The sequence below is a fragment of the Belonocnema kinseyi genome, chromosome 2 (assembly GCF_010883055.1).
Source record: "Belonocnema kinseyi isolate 2016_QV_RU_SX_M_011 chromosome 2, B_treatae_v1, whole genome shotgun sequence".
In the NCBI taxonomy this organism is placed as follows: domain Eukaryota; kingdom Metazoa; phylum Arthropoda; class Insecta; order Hymenoptera; family Cynipidae; genus Belonocnema; species Belonocnema kinseyi.
In genome coordinates, this window is record NC_046658.1 from 68,734,768 (window position 1) to 68,748,460 (window position 13,693).

General features: G+C 34.8%; 3 protein-coding genes across 6 annotated transcripts in view; 1 reads left to right on the forward strand and 2 right to left on the reverse strand.

Annotated features, from left to right (window-relative positions):
• LOC117167964 (NF-X1-type zinc finger protein NFXL1) overlaps positions 1-5,476 on the forward strand; it is a 14,322-nt gene extending 8,846 nt beyond the window's left edge. For both annotated transcript variants that reach the window (XM_033353236.1, XM_033353235.1), the window contains exon 5: positions 2,489-5,476. In XM_033353236.1, coding sequence (XP_033209127.1) covers positions 2,489-2,914 — 426 coding nt within the window. In that variant the 3' untranslated portion in view covers positions 2,915-5,476. The remainder of the gene's footprint in view (positions 1-2,488) is intronic.
• Positions 3,260-5,874, reverse strand: LOC117167967. Of its 2 annotated transcripts, XM_033353240.1 has the most exons (6): positions 5,519-5,874; positions 5,304-5,418; positions 4,742-4,909; positions 4,263-4,560; positions 3,710-3,972; positions 3,260-3,635 (listed from the first exon to the last, which is right to left on the reverse strand). In XM_033353240.1, the coding sequence occupies exons 1-6, from the start codon at positions 5,576-5,578 to the stop codon at positions 3,283-3,285; spliced, it is 1,257 nt and encodes a 418-aa protein (XP_033209131.1). In that variant the 5' UTR covers positions 5,579-5,874; the 3' UTR covers positions 3,260-3,282. The 2 variants fall into 2 exon arrangements, with proteins under 2 accessions (XP_033209131.1, XP_033209132.1); XM_033353241.1 differs by lacking the exon at positions 4,742-4,909.
• Positions 5,670-13,693, reverse strand: part of LOC117167965 (amine oxidase [flavin-containing] B-like) — a 16,997-nt gene continuing 8,973 nt past the window's right edge. The window contains exon 10 of one of the 2 annotated variants that reach the window (XM_033353237.1): positions 5,670-5,767. The gene's annotated coding sequence lies outside the window, so the exon portion shown is untranslated. Of the gene's footprint in view, positions 5,768-5,963; positions 6,008-13,693 lie in introns of those variants that run through there. The other variant, XM_033353238.1, reaches the window with a different exon arrangement.

Sequence of the window (13,693 nt, forward strand, 5' to 3'; positions counted from 1 at the left end):
ACCGTTGATTTGATTATGACACCCCGCCCTGAAAGTTACTTAGCCTTTAGGTAAAGCCTGATTTTACATTTATACTGATTTTTCTGTGTGTTTATAGCGAGTGAAGTTGTATATATTGTCTGCGTGACCGGGTGGTGAATTATAAACTTCGGTAATAAATCAACAATTAAAATAAAAAAGTGATTCTCAGATTAATTGTTGAAGTGTGCGTAATTGAGTTTTATGTGACAGTTAATCCGGGTATTGTTGAATTTTTAAACTAAGAATGGTATATTTTTAACCAAAATGGAATATTTAAACTTTTAATTAAAAAATTTTAATTCGAAAAAAACGAATTTTTTTACCAAATAGTTGATTTTTTTCTAAATTCTTGAACTTTCAAGACAAAATGATGAATTTTCTATATAAAATAGTTAAATTATCAAATGAAAAATATGAAATTTGATAAAAAGTTAATTGTATACCAAAAAATAAGAATTTTCAATAAAATATAAACACTCTCAACCCAACACTTGATTTTTCAACTAAATATATATTAATTTTCAACAAAACAGTTCAATACTTTTTTACGAAAGTAGTTCAACTTTAAAACCGGGTTGTTAAATATGTAACGAAAAATATGAATTTTTGAACATAATGATTAATTTTTTACCGAAATAAAACGAATTTTTAACAAATTTCAAGAATTTTCAACCAAAAAGTTAAATTTTCCACTAAAAAAGATGAATTTTTAAATAAAAAAGATTAATTTACTACCAAAAAGACGAGTTTTTAATCAAATTCAAAAATCCCCCACCAAAAAGTTGAATTTTTAAACAAAAATAAGTTTCTATCAACAACATTCATCACCTGCAAATGGACTAAAAATGTTACCATATGTACTTTTAGAAAAATATTCTCTAATGTCTAACGTTTCTTTTACCGGGACGCCCCCCCCACGAACCCTTACCAACTGTAGGTTTTTACCCCCCCCCCATAAAGTGGTAACGTAGTTTGTGGAAGATCCTTCATGATCATAAACGTCTAAACGCTATCGGGCGAGAAGATATCTTTTTTTACTATTACAAAAAATCCGCATCATCAAAATGCACCTTTAAGTTTTAAAGCGAATTAGAAAACACAGTGAACATTGTAAATTTAATTTTTTTTAAATTTCTAAACGATATGCCTAATATTTCTATGTTTATAATTCAATTGGAACTGTAAGCTTTTCATTTAGAAAATTGTGCACGATAATGAAAAACAGTTGCGAAATTCGAGGGACTAACTTTAAAAATGTTGTAATAATATTTGATTCTTTCATGTTAAATTAAATTAAATTGGAATAACATTTGGAAAAAAAGGAATTGACCATTTTGCAAATGATGATAATAAGTGTTTATTGAATCAGAACGAAAACCAGTAAGACTTATTTTTTAATGTTTGTATTATCGGGACTTCAAGTTTGTCGCCAGTTTACAATCACTCATTTATGATACTCTGAAGCGAATTGAGAAAATGAATGTTCTAAAATATTTACAAGATTATCACCAGGAATTAAAAAGAAAAAGATACCTGAATCTTTTCCTTACTGGATCTCTAATATTTTCATGGGGTGCGAAAAGTTTTATTTTTTTACGGTAAAGGTGGGCAGAAGTTGTTGTTGGAAGTGGTAAAAATGTAATTTTACCTCTTAGATATCCATTTTTATTTATATTATGATATATAATACTTTTAATTTTGAACAACTTTAAATTCATATCAATTACTAAAAACAGTTTTCAGATTTCTTCGAGCGACGTATTTACCAATCACTAACTATATTTGCATATTTAAAAATATACAGATTCTAAAATATAATACAAAAATAGATACTTCATATAAAAATTTATTTCATGATGGACATTCTTAAAAATGAAAAAGAAACTACAACAGTTTTCTTGCACAACACATTTCTTTTTAAAAAATTTAAACTTCTTTTTAAAGTGAAAACCTTTTCAATTACAATTGTGAAGTTTAAATGTTTTTAAGACTGGATTACTTTCAACTTACATTTTTTCAATCTAAATCATTTGAAATAAATACTTATCGAAGTGCCTTGAAAAACGAAATGAAAAATACAAAATAGAAGAATTGAAATTATTACTTTCAAAATGGAAAATTCAGCATTCGGATATTTGAGTGATTTTGAATTTATTCGAAAAGTTTTAAAGCTCCAATACGACCATTACAATGATTTAACTATTAATTTTAGACAGTATAATTTTTAACAATTGCAATGTTTAAAGTTTTAATTTGAAAATCTTTTAAGTTTTAACATATTTAGAGCTTTTCACTATGAAACTATTCTACTTTCAATTATTATTAAATTTTAAATATTATAGTTTTCAAGATTCCCAGTCCAAAAAATCCCAGGTATACCGACCGAGCGGCTACTTTATTATAAAGTTACAAATTTTTAAATACGAAGTTAATTGCATTTATTAATAAATATTATTGACTATTTCAGTATCTCTGTGGTCATCGCTGTATCGACATTTGCCATCCAGGTCCCTGTTTAAATGAAGAGTCATGTAACAAGAAAGTTAAGCTTTTGTGTAAGTGTAAGCGACTTAAAAAGGATTTTTCATGTATTCAGATTCGCAAGGGTCAAGGCGTCGTCAAATGTGACGACGTTTGTCGTCAGAAAAAGGAAGAATTAGAACGTGCTCGCGAGATCGAAATAGAGAAAAAAAATAAGGAGGAGGAACTTCGCAATCAAAGGGAAATAGAAATGTTTGAAAAGAAATTCAAACCTCGTCGTAAAATCAAAGATAAATCGCACAACAACAATAAATCAAAATCCGGTTCGAAAAACTGGATAAAATATTCGTTAATTGCCATAATTTTGGCGATTGTAGCTTTTGCAATAACATATTACAATACTTATGTTTAAATTCTGATCTGATCATTTTTACTTACTGATTTCAATGATGAAACTACCTTTCTCAGAAGCAAAGTACATGTAAAACAATTATTTCCAAGCAGATAATTTTTAATTCCGTTGTGCTTTCTGATATTTTGAAACAGATTTTTTTAAGACTGTGATACTTCCCATTGCTTATAAGCATTAGGTTATCCATTTTTCATGCCAACTTTAGTTGCTATGGGTGATAAAACATTGTAAATATAAATATTAATATAATATCACAGACCCTTGTAAAGGGTAGAATTTGGGTGTAAATCACGTTTTGAATATATTTAGCACAATTATAAATATATTTTTCTTAGTCTCGTACAAAGTCTTGAGTTAAAAATTAATTTCTAGTTTTTCTTCTTGAGAGTGTTCTTACAAACAGTCGTACAGTAAAATATATTGAGAAAAACTCCAGCTGCGATGATAGTTATTGTCAGCATCAGAATTATGTACTCGACCCTGTTTTCAAATGGCGTTCCGCAAATCGTGTAATATTCTCCGATTTTTCCAGACGGTTTTCCATTCGGAAGACAAGAAAAATTGAAGTAAGATTCATCGTAATCAGTTACACAAAGATATTTTCTTTTGTACAATGTTTGTCCAAAGGCAGTTTTTATCGCCACTTTTTCCTCGCATGGTCCAATCGGTTCGTGTAATCCTATCGATACTTCGGAACTTGGATCCCCAATTAGAGCCATTCCTAAATTATTTGAAATTTTTTTAGAGTTATTGACTTTAAATTCAATTTAATCCTGAGTATTTGTGTAAACTCACCAAAGAATATTAAATAGTAAATGACTAAGTAGTTCAGAAGCAAATAATCTTTTAAACTCCTTGTGTGTTGAGGTAATGTTTTTAAACTTAAGATGCCTCTTAATATCAAGGCAACAAATGCAGCCAGTAGGAGATAAAAAGTTACTTCCGAATGCAAATTGTATATGTCGTGCAAAAGGTGGTAGTTTGGTATAAAGAGTATCACACCAGTGGGCATTCCCAAAAGCGAGGCTAATAGAGTGCAGAGTGATTCTTTTAAAAACCTACGAGTGATAAAGGCAATTATTTTCGTAGAGGCTCGTTTTATTACAAGTCGTAGAAATCGTCCCATTAAAAAACTATTTTTAGGCGAAACATTTTTTAATAACCACTTTAAAATCTTGACCTTTCTCTTATTTTTCTTAAATTACAAATTTCTTAACGGATTCCAGTATTTAAAATATAGTCATAAATTAATCAATATTTTTCTGTATTTTAAGACTTGTTCCGATATTCCAAGAGTAAAAATAGTTTGTTCAGTACAATAATTTGAGACTGATAAATTAATATTTACGATCCAGGCATCCATCTATCCTTGCTTGAAATTAAAAATCGTCTGACGAAATGAAACCAGAAAATAAAAGCCGCAGCAAAAGTGGCATGGAAGTAAAAAGAATTCCATGGTATGTGATAATGCCGATCGAAAATATTAGGATCGGTATCATGCCACGTCCAATGCACAAATTTAACAGCCATCAAATCGTAAGGATAATCTATTAAAACCACGATTAATCCAACAGCAAAAGGTTCACTCCAGGTTGGCAGTCTGAGTTTATCGACAAAAATCGCTGCGGTGTAGATAAATACAACATCTAAAAAATTCAGTACAGATTTTAATGATTTTTTTAAGTGAGGAATTTTTTAGATTAGAAATTTTGTAATTCAGAAATTTAGTAGATCAGCATCAGAAATGTTCTAAACTAGAAGTAAATATAAAAGGGAAAATATAGGGCGGCAAAAAAAGAAATAATTCATCGATTAAAATGTGCCTACAAACAAATATTATGTGAAGTGGCAGACGACGTCCTAGGAAAATAATAGAGGTTTGTGAATGCCAGAAACTGTCTATATCAGGAAGATTGTAGCTCACGATTTCTACAACTAATCCGTGGCAAATTATCCCAATCCATAAGTGGGCAAATCGACCTCCAGATTTCAGAGCTGAAAACAATGTTACGCGTGTATTTTGTATTTAGAGAGATTGACCAATGTTTGTGAAACTTGTGTGTAATTGCAGTGTTTTTAGACTTTTTAGACTTTGAGAGTGTAGATTTTAGACAGTCCAGAAAAAATTATATCAAGTTGAGACCTCTTCCAAACTTTCTTTGCATGAAACAAGTATTATTGTGTATTAATTGGGGTGGTTTTAAATTTAAATAGCGAAAAATGTACACGTTGTCCAATTTTTAAATAAATTTTTTTTCAAACTTGGACACTTTAAATTGATAGTTTTTTTTCTCAAATGTAACTTTTTAATGTCAGAAATATTTCACAAAGTGGGAAAAATTTGAAGAGAGTGGAATAATATTTTTTGGACTCTTATAGTTTGTATTACCATGATAAAAAGTGAGGAGACCGCCAACGAGAAATAATGTAGACACAATTAGATGTGTAGGTTGTGCTCTCCATAGAGTGTGTACGTCATTGTAAGCCACAAACCAGTCCCAAAACTTTATAAAAAAAAGAAATAAAAAAGTCAGATAATATAAGGCAAATTTATTAAATTTAGTTACATTTAGTTTACTTTTTAATTCAATTTAAAACACTTGCCCCATCAAATTTTAGTTCCTTCTTAATTTCGCCGAAGCCAGACAAAGTTTTTAAATCCATGATTTGAAGAAACACGTCTCTTCATCAGAACTGCTCCATTACTAATTAAAGATAGTCTAATCGACTGATATCCCCTTTAGAATTTCTGAACCTTGATTTACGATTTTATCATTCTAAAAGTCTAATCCTCTTTAAAAATAAGTCTCAACCATTGCTGATAACCATTGATGATAAGAAAATTGCGAACACCTGAGTATCAGAAAAATTCGGTTAACGATAAATATTTTTAACAAAGATTTAATTATTGATTTTTAATATAAGATGATTTAAATTGTTCGGCTATACAAGTCATGTTCACACGTGAATAATATACTGCAATCCCGCTATAGAACCCAATCGGGGGTACCCTTTATCTCCTTCGTATAATCATGGCACACGCCAAACCATAAACAATCAGGGCCGTCTGAATCATTTCTGTCAAAGTTTTGTCTACAAAAATAAACTTTTTAAATTGACGTTTTAAAATTTTTAAATTAAAAAACTTTGTATTCGAATGCTCTATAATTTACTCGTTTAAAATCAAAAGTAGTAACACTTTTCAATTAAACAAGTGTAAATTAAATCCAGATAAACTGCAAATTTAGAATTTTTTACTTTTAGATATTAGAGTTCAACGATTCAGATTCAATTCCAAAAATATAAATTCACGTTATCATTTTCAATGCTCGAAATTAAAGAATCAATTAACTTTAAAATTTTCAATATTTTATTATTTTTAGAAAATTTAAGCTTGAAAAATTGAAAAATTATTATTTTTTTAACTAAACACTTCGTAAACTATAAGTTCAATTATTTTAATTTCAAAAAGTTAAAATATATTCCAAAAGCTTCAACATTTCATTCCCAACTTTTGAGAAACGTAGAAGTTTTTTTTCAATTTGTTCCAATTTAAAATTATTTAAAAAGTTTTTTAAGAGCTTCTAAATATTTTAATAAGTAATAAATGGCGACAGAAAAATGTTTTCGATTAAAAATTTTCCACTTAAACCGGTTTTAATTTTTAATTGCTCAAGTCTTCAAGTCTGCATTTTGAAATTCTTTAAATTAAAAATGTCTGCTTCCAAATAAAAAAATTTTGAAAGTCTAAATTTTGTTTTTTATCAGTATAATACTTGTTTTTCATTAATCTTCATTCGCAGCTATTATAAGAAACTTAAAATTTTAATATACTTATATAATATCAACAAAGATATTAAATATTAATAATGTGGGTGTTCCCAGTGGGCACAAAATTTGGCGACGTTTTTACGACATCGTTACGACATCTTTACGGCAACTTTACGATATCCTATGTCCATGTCGTTAAGGTGTCTGCGATATCGTAAATACGTCGTATGCACAATTTTTTTGGAGAAGGTTGAGGTTATTCTTAAAGTAACTTTCAACGAGGAATCCAGTTGTGGCCTTAGTTTTGACGTTGACCATGATCTTCATGGTTATTTCAAGGTCACCTTTGTTATTTTAGATGGAATGGCCCATTTTTGACGTTGGCAATCGAAAGAGCGGAAAATTTTACGTAAAAAAGCGTAGTCATTCAGCAAGGTCATTCAGACTTGAATATGTTCTGAACATTTTTTCGCAAGCTAGCTTGTGAAATTCATCTTCTTACCCTGCTTACTTACTTAAACAATGTACATTAAATAGTGACCATCGGGTGACCTTGACCATGATCATAAAAGTCTTATCATGGGTACTCCTTACCTGGACATGAATAAGTTTTTAAACTTAAAATTTTCCACTGTTTTGATTGCCGCTGTAACAAAGGATTGTTTAAAAAAAAGTAACCTTGAGATGACCTTGATGGTCACGGTTCCAATACATGTCGTATCTAGCTTGTGGTTGAACAGACGTAGTATTTCGCTCGCAGATTCAAAAGACGTCGTATCACGTTGACCGCCCAAGAGACGTCGTGCCTTTCTCGCGGTTCAAAAAACGTCGTATCTCGTTCGCTGTTCAGAAGATGTCGTATCTCGCTCGCTGTTTACGAGACGTCGTATCTCGTTCGCAGTTTAAGAAACGTATCTCACAAATTTATAAGTTTTCAGCCTGTATCAAATTTTCAATAAAACGGCACAATATAGTTTATTAAAAAAATATCTTCTGAAATATTTGTAAATAATGATTTAAAATGAATTATGCTGCTGAAAACAAAGAATATCTTCAAAAATGGGATACACAATATATTTCTGAAAACCCTACGGCTATAACTTTACATAGTGGCCAATTACGGAGTCCAGCTAGAAGTGCACGCTATATGTTTCTCTTTTTCAATTAACTAGAATGCATCCAAGTGTCCAGGTTGGTCGAACAGAAACCATAAGGTTGCCGGCTCCAAGTCTACAATCCGAAAAGCACTAACTCCAACCCCACAAACCCCAATCCTACAAACCCCAAGTTACAATTACACACCAGGTACTTAAAATAGAAAAAAAAATATATAGCGCACCAACTGGGCTCCATAGTCGACCAACCTGGACACTTGGATGCATACGACTTCTCGCAAATAGCGGGCGAGGTACGACGTATTCTGAATAGTGAACAAGATACGACGTTTTTTGAACCGCGAGAAAGGTGTGACGTCTCTTGGGCGGTCAGTGAGATACGACGTCTTTTGAATCTGCGAGAGAAATACTACGTCTGTTCAACCACAAGCTAGATACGACATGTATTGGAACCGTGACCAGATACGACGTCTCTTGAAACAAAAATCAGACACTTACGTTCTTCCACTCACCTGTCGATATGTACATTGTTCAAGCAAGAAATTAAGTAAGTGAGGTAAGAGGAGATTTTCCACAAGCTAACTTGCGAAAAATATTCAGACCTTATTGAAGTTCGAATGACCTTGATAGGTTCATCAAGGTCAAACCTTACTTATGACCTGACTACACTTTTTAATGTAAAATTTTCCCTTCTTTCGATTTCCGATGTCAAACAGAGTCGTTTCAATTAAAAACAAAGTGACCTTGATATGACCTTGATGGTCATGGTCAAGATCACTCGATGCTCACAATTAAATGTACATTGTTTAAGTAAATAAGTAGGGTAAGAGGATGATTTTTACAAGATAGCTTGCGAAAAAATGTTCATACCATATTGAAGTTTGAATCACCTTGATTCGTCTATCAAGGTCACACCTTACTCATGACCTGAATACACTTTTTAATGAAAAATTTTCCGCTGCTTCGATTGCCAATGTCAAAAATGGGCCATTTCATTTTGAAATACAAAGGTGACATTGAAATAACCATGAAGGTCATGGTCAAGGTAAAAACTAAGGTCATCACTGGATTCCTCGTTGAAATTTACTTCCTCCGGTTGTGGATAGAGGGCTTCTGTACCAAGGGCTTGCTGACTATAGTTACAATAATTAATAAGCATTCGCGGACAATTGTTAAGGGATGGTCCCGATGGAGTATGCAGCCTTATCCTTCCATGCGGGTATTTACAAGGATTGACACACCCTTTTCCCTAGCTTCTCATGGGAACAACAATGATAACACCAAACATAGTTGTAGCAAGTGCGATTCAAAACAATCGAACGCGCAGGGCTCCCAACAATGGGTTGGATAACAATGCCGATTACCCTACAGTTGGGGGAGCCAATCAAGACGGAGTCAATGCAATGAATCGGTGAACTGTCGAGACTTTTAGCTGGACGGATTGACTCAATGAACACCTGCTTGCACCTTTCGCATCAACGTCTGCGAAACCATGCCAAAGCCGGAATAAGCCGGCAAGACAGAAATAGATGTGACACTGAGACCAACTACTGGCACGCATCCTACAGAGGAAGAGCGATGATTCAGGAGCCGGAGAAACATCAACTTCCAAGTTTCTCTCAAGCCCAAAGATCTGGCTAAACTGGATTGCGAGCTTTGTGGAGATTTTTTCGAAGAACCCTACCTCTGGACTATCAATTGTGGCATGTGTAATGCAGCGAGAGCTTTGGAAGATGCAAACTAAAAATGAAAACAAACGAATTTACTACATAACATCTGGCAGGAATTTCACCGCCAAGGTTCGATAGTTCGCGCGCGAATTACGGACCGTTATCGCATACTTAAAAAGTCATAGCTACTGACTATTAGGTACCACATTGTTGGCAGAATACGGGACCTGCTAGACGCTAGGAGATGTCTAGAGTAAAAAGAATGCTCCGGTACCAAATGGCATCAAGACATTCTGGTGAAACCTGCTCATCAATAGATGTGTCTGCAAAGACGCAGCTTTGTAAAACAAGATTTACTATATCATATAGAAATCGTCGTGTGACAACTAACAACGTCATCTTTCAGAGAGGTGTCTTTCAGGGGGACGCCATAAGCTCACTCCTCTGTTTTCTCACCCTATTGCCATTACCTGTCGTACCTCGCCATTCCGAAGGATACTTTTTCTGCGAACCTGAAAGTCGAAATCATAAGGTAACTCATGTATTTTATATGCATGATCTTAAGATCTATAATAAAAATGAAGAGCGACTATTCATAACTCTAGGGATTGACAGGGAATACTCTGAGGAGATTGGAATGGATTTTGGGTTAGAAAATACGCCAAGGTTTATTTGGAGTGAGGAAAACTTAATGGCATCCCTGAAGAATCTGAGCTCATCGACAGAAGCGCTATACGAGGCCTTCGCGCTGAAGAGACCTGTACATACCTGGGCGCGCCACAGGACACGGATGGTTATGCTCACGAACAAAAGCATGTATCTTAAGTCTTCTGTTCCGCGTATCTATATCTCACGGCGTCAAGGTGGTCGCGGAATATTAAATCTTGAATATCTTCACAACATAATTATTCTATTTACAGCACATATAGCCGCAAATGGACAGAACCCTCTTCTTAAAATGGTCAGGAAGCACGAAGAAGTGGGCAAAGGAGATTTTTTGTACTAAGCGGCGGTGGAGACTGATGAAATACTCGGCCTTTACTTCAATATCAGGGGGGAGAAAAATGCATTAAATCTTATCTATCTCGAGTATTCACTTCTGAAAGTCCGGATTAAGAAAGACCAGAAGAAAAACTTCCGTGAATAGTTCCTCAACAAGAGGATGCACGGCATCTTCCACAAAAATGTGGAGGATCAATCGATGTCGTGTCAGGTAATGTTTGCTTTCCTTATATCATCAGCATTGAAGTCGGGCACGGACGGTTTCATTTTGGGCATGTAAAGACGGTGTCATTTCCACTTTAGGATGCCGTCGCCACATTTTGAGCCAACATATTCCCGATGATAGCTGCAGGGTGTGTCATGCACACCCCGAGCACCTAGGACACATACTATCTAGTTGTTCAAATCATGCGGGAACGACCTACAAAATGGAATGTTCCCATCAGGTCCCAGTTAAACCTGCCCTAGCGACGGATATTTTACACGTTCCGGGATTCATGATTCCGTTTCAGGAACATTCCGTGCTAATAGGGTAAAGCCCTTTATCAGAATGGGGTTCACGGTATTTATATCTCAGAACAAACGCTTGAATATTTTTGTCTAACCTCTTACATATGTCATTTACATAACATTTTCTTTTGCCAGACAGAGCCGCTTTTTCGAAAAATTGCTCCTATTTTGTTAAACAATCCGAAACCAATTACAATAGCAGTGGCGCTCATGGTTGTCTGTTCTGTGTTTTCGCTGTGTAATCGTGGAGCCTTGCCGAACCAGCCGAGGCAAATACCCTACTGCGAGTCGAATTTTACGTTTGTTTGGGTAGAACGGATGACCCTTAAATTTTGATGGGATTCAGGTCAGTAACAAAAACTGAAATTATGAAAACATGGCTTAATACAATTATAATTGCCTGAATTAATGTATTTTTTTGGCATAAAAAATACAACAACCAATATCCAAATGGATGCAATATATTTACTATAACATATTATACTGCACTGCCTGCTGAAAATATATTTTGTAAGCTGAAATAAAAAATGGGATAAAAATAGACGAAACACAAAAAGCAAAATAAAATATTAAGGGCTCCGATTCGGGACCCATATTTAACATACCGCCAGAGATAAACGGCTCCTCAGGGGCCACACTACTCGGAGCAGTGCATACACCTAACACTGATGACAAAAATCTTTTTGCCACGGTGCCAAGAACAATTAACGGGGCTCTCCGTAAGGAAGAATAACTATATCAGTGACAGAGAAAGAGAACCCGCTTAGCACGGATTTCAAACATCATTCACGGCTTCTTACAGAGGACCTGTAAGAAGGTCAGTAAAATAACTGAAATGACGAAAGAATGGCTTAATTCAATTATAATTTCCTGAAATAAATTATTTTTTTTGGCATACAAACATACAATAAACAATATCCAAATATATATAATATATTTATCATAACATATTATAGTGCACTGCGGTTCCTCAGGGGCCATCCTACCAGGAGCAGTCCAGATTCCTAACACTGATGGCAACAATCTTTTTGCCATAGTAGAGGAAAAGTCAACGGGGCTCTCCGTAAGAAAGAGGAACCGTATCGGTGACAGAGAAGGCGAGCGTGCTTAACGCGGGTTTCAAACAGCAGCCAAGGCATCTTACAGAGGACTTAGGCTGCAGAAATATGTTTTGGAGCAACTCCTCAGGCTTGTTCAACGGACAAGAGGGCGAAGGACTTCTAAGTCACTCCCGGAACAGGGTGTCAAAATGGCAAAAGACTCTGAAAACGCAAGGCTCCACTTTTGCGCAGATGGAAAACAATGCCCTGGTGAGGGTTGCCGTTGCGTCGGGTTATGCTGAAGTCTTTTTTACTCTCGTGGGGTTGGATAAGCTAAGGGATGACATCTCTAAAGAAATTGGCGCGTTACTCCGCGAGGGGTGCGCCAACAGACTCAATGATCTCTTGATCAGGTCGGGGGCCATCGCAGTAGAGGTCGCAAACATCTTGTCACGGGACTGGCTAGTCGATACACGGAGAAAAAATATCGCACAATTTATTATTATTATTATTATTACACCATTAAGACATTTCCCTTTCGGGGTAGGCGTGACTCACTCGGCAGGGGAAAGGAGTAGTGTGTGGAAGGGATAGAGATTTTTCAGATTGATCCAGAATTCTCGTGCTATTTAAGTAAATAACACGTTCGTTCCGCAACACTGCTCCGACCCAGATTGCTGATCAATCTCTCTAGCAATCACTAGCAATCACTCTCTAGCGAAGAACCTCACGAAGTCGTTATGTAAGGTTCCCCACTTGGGTCCATTAATAGCCAAGGTCTTTGTTTCAGGCGTCATTCGCTCTACTGATACTCTTTTTATTAACTATTTGCCGCCATATTTTCCTGTCCTGGCATACTTCTCTAGTTTCTTTTATGTCCATGCATTTTTTCATGCAGGCTCTCGTGTTTCTGTGACTTCTTATGTCTCTTCTAAGTAGGGGCTCATCCGCACATTCTAACCATTCTTTCCGCGGTCTACCTCTGGGCACGCTGCCATTTACTTTACCTTGATACACTTGTTTCGTTAGTCGTTCATTTGGCATTCTCTCAACATGTCCGAACCATCTTAACCGATTTCTTTCCCATATGTCTACTAGCGTCTCTTCTGCACCACTTTCTTTTAGAATTATCTCGTTACTTACTTTGTCCATTAGGGGTTTCCCGCTTATTATGCGCATGAATCTCATGTCAATTGCGTTAATTTTACTTTTATCGTTTTCTTGATAAGTCCATGTCTCCATACTGTATAGTACAGTCGGTACAAATATAGAATTATGTATTGCCATTTTAGCTTTATTTGATATATTTTTACTTCTGATAAGGGGACCTGCTCTACCAATAACCTTCTTACCTTCATTTATTCGTCTATCTAATTCCTCATCTACCTTCCCGTCCCTAGTAAATAAGCTACCAAGGTATACGAACTTATCAACTTGTTCAATTCTCTCATCATTTAATAAAATATTGCATAGCGTTTTCTCACTATTTCCTTCGAACACCATAGTTTTTGTCTTATTTGCGTTAATTTTTAAGCCCATGCTCTTCATGCTTGCATTTAGTTTATTGAAAACATTCTTTGTAGGTCTTCGATAGACTCTGCCGTAACAACCTTATTATCTGCGAACGCTAACCCTCGTACCCTTACTGTTTCGAGATCCACACCCTCTTCG

Excerpts from the sequence above, each read along its gene's own strand:
- LOC117167967 (XM_033353240.1), bottom strand. The coding sequence starts at position 5,578 with ATGGATTTAAAAACTTTGTCTGGCTTCGGCGAAATTAAGAAGGAACTA. Across the intron at positions 5,419-5,518 it reads AGGAACTAAAATTTGATGGG|TTTTGGGACTGGTTTGTGGC; the intron begins GCAAGTGTTTTA and ends TTTTTTATAAAG. Across the intron at positions 4,910-5,303 it reads TCTCCTCACTTTTTATCATG|CTCTGAAATCTGGAGGTCGA; the intron begins GTAATACAAACT and ends CATTGTTTTCAG.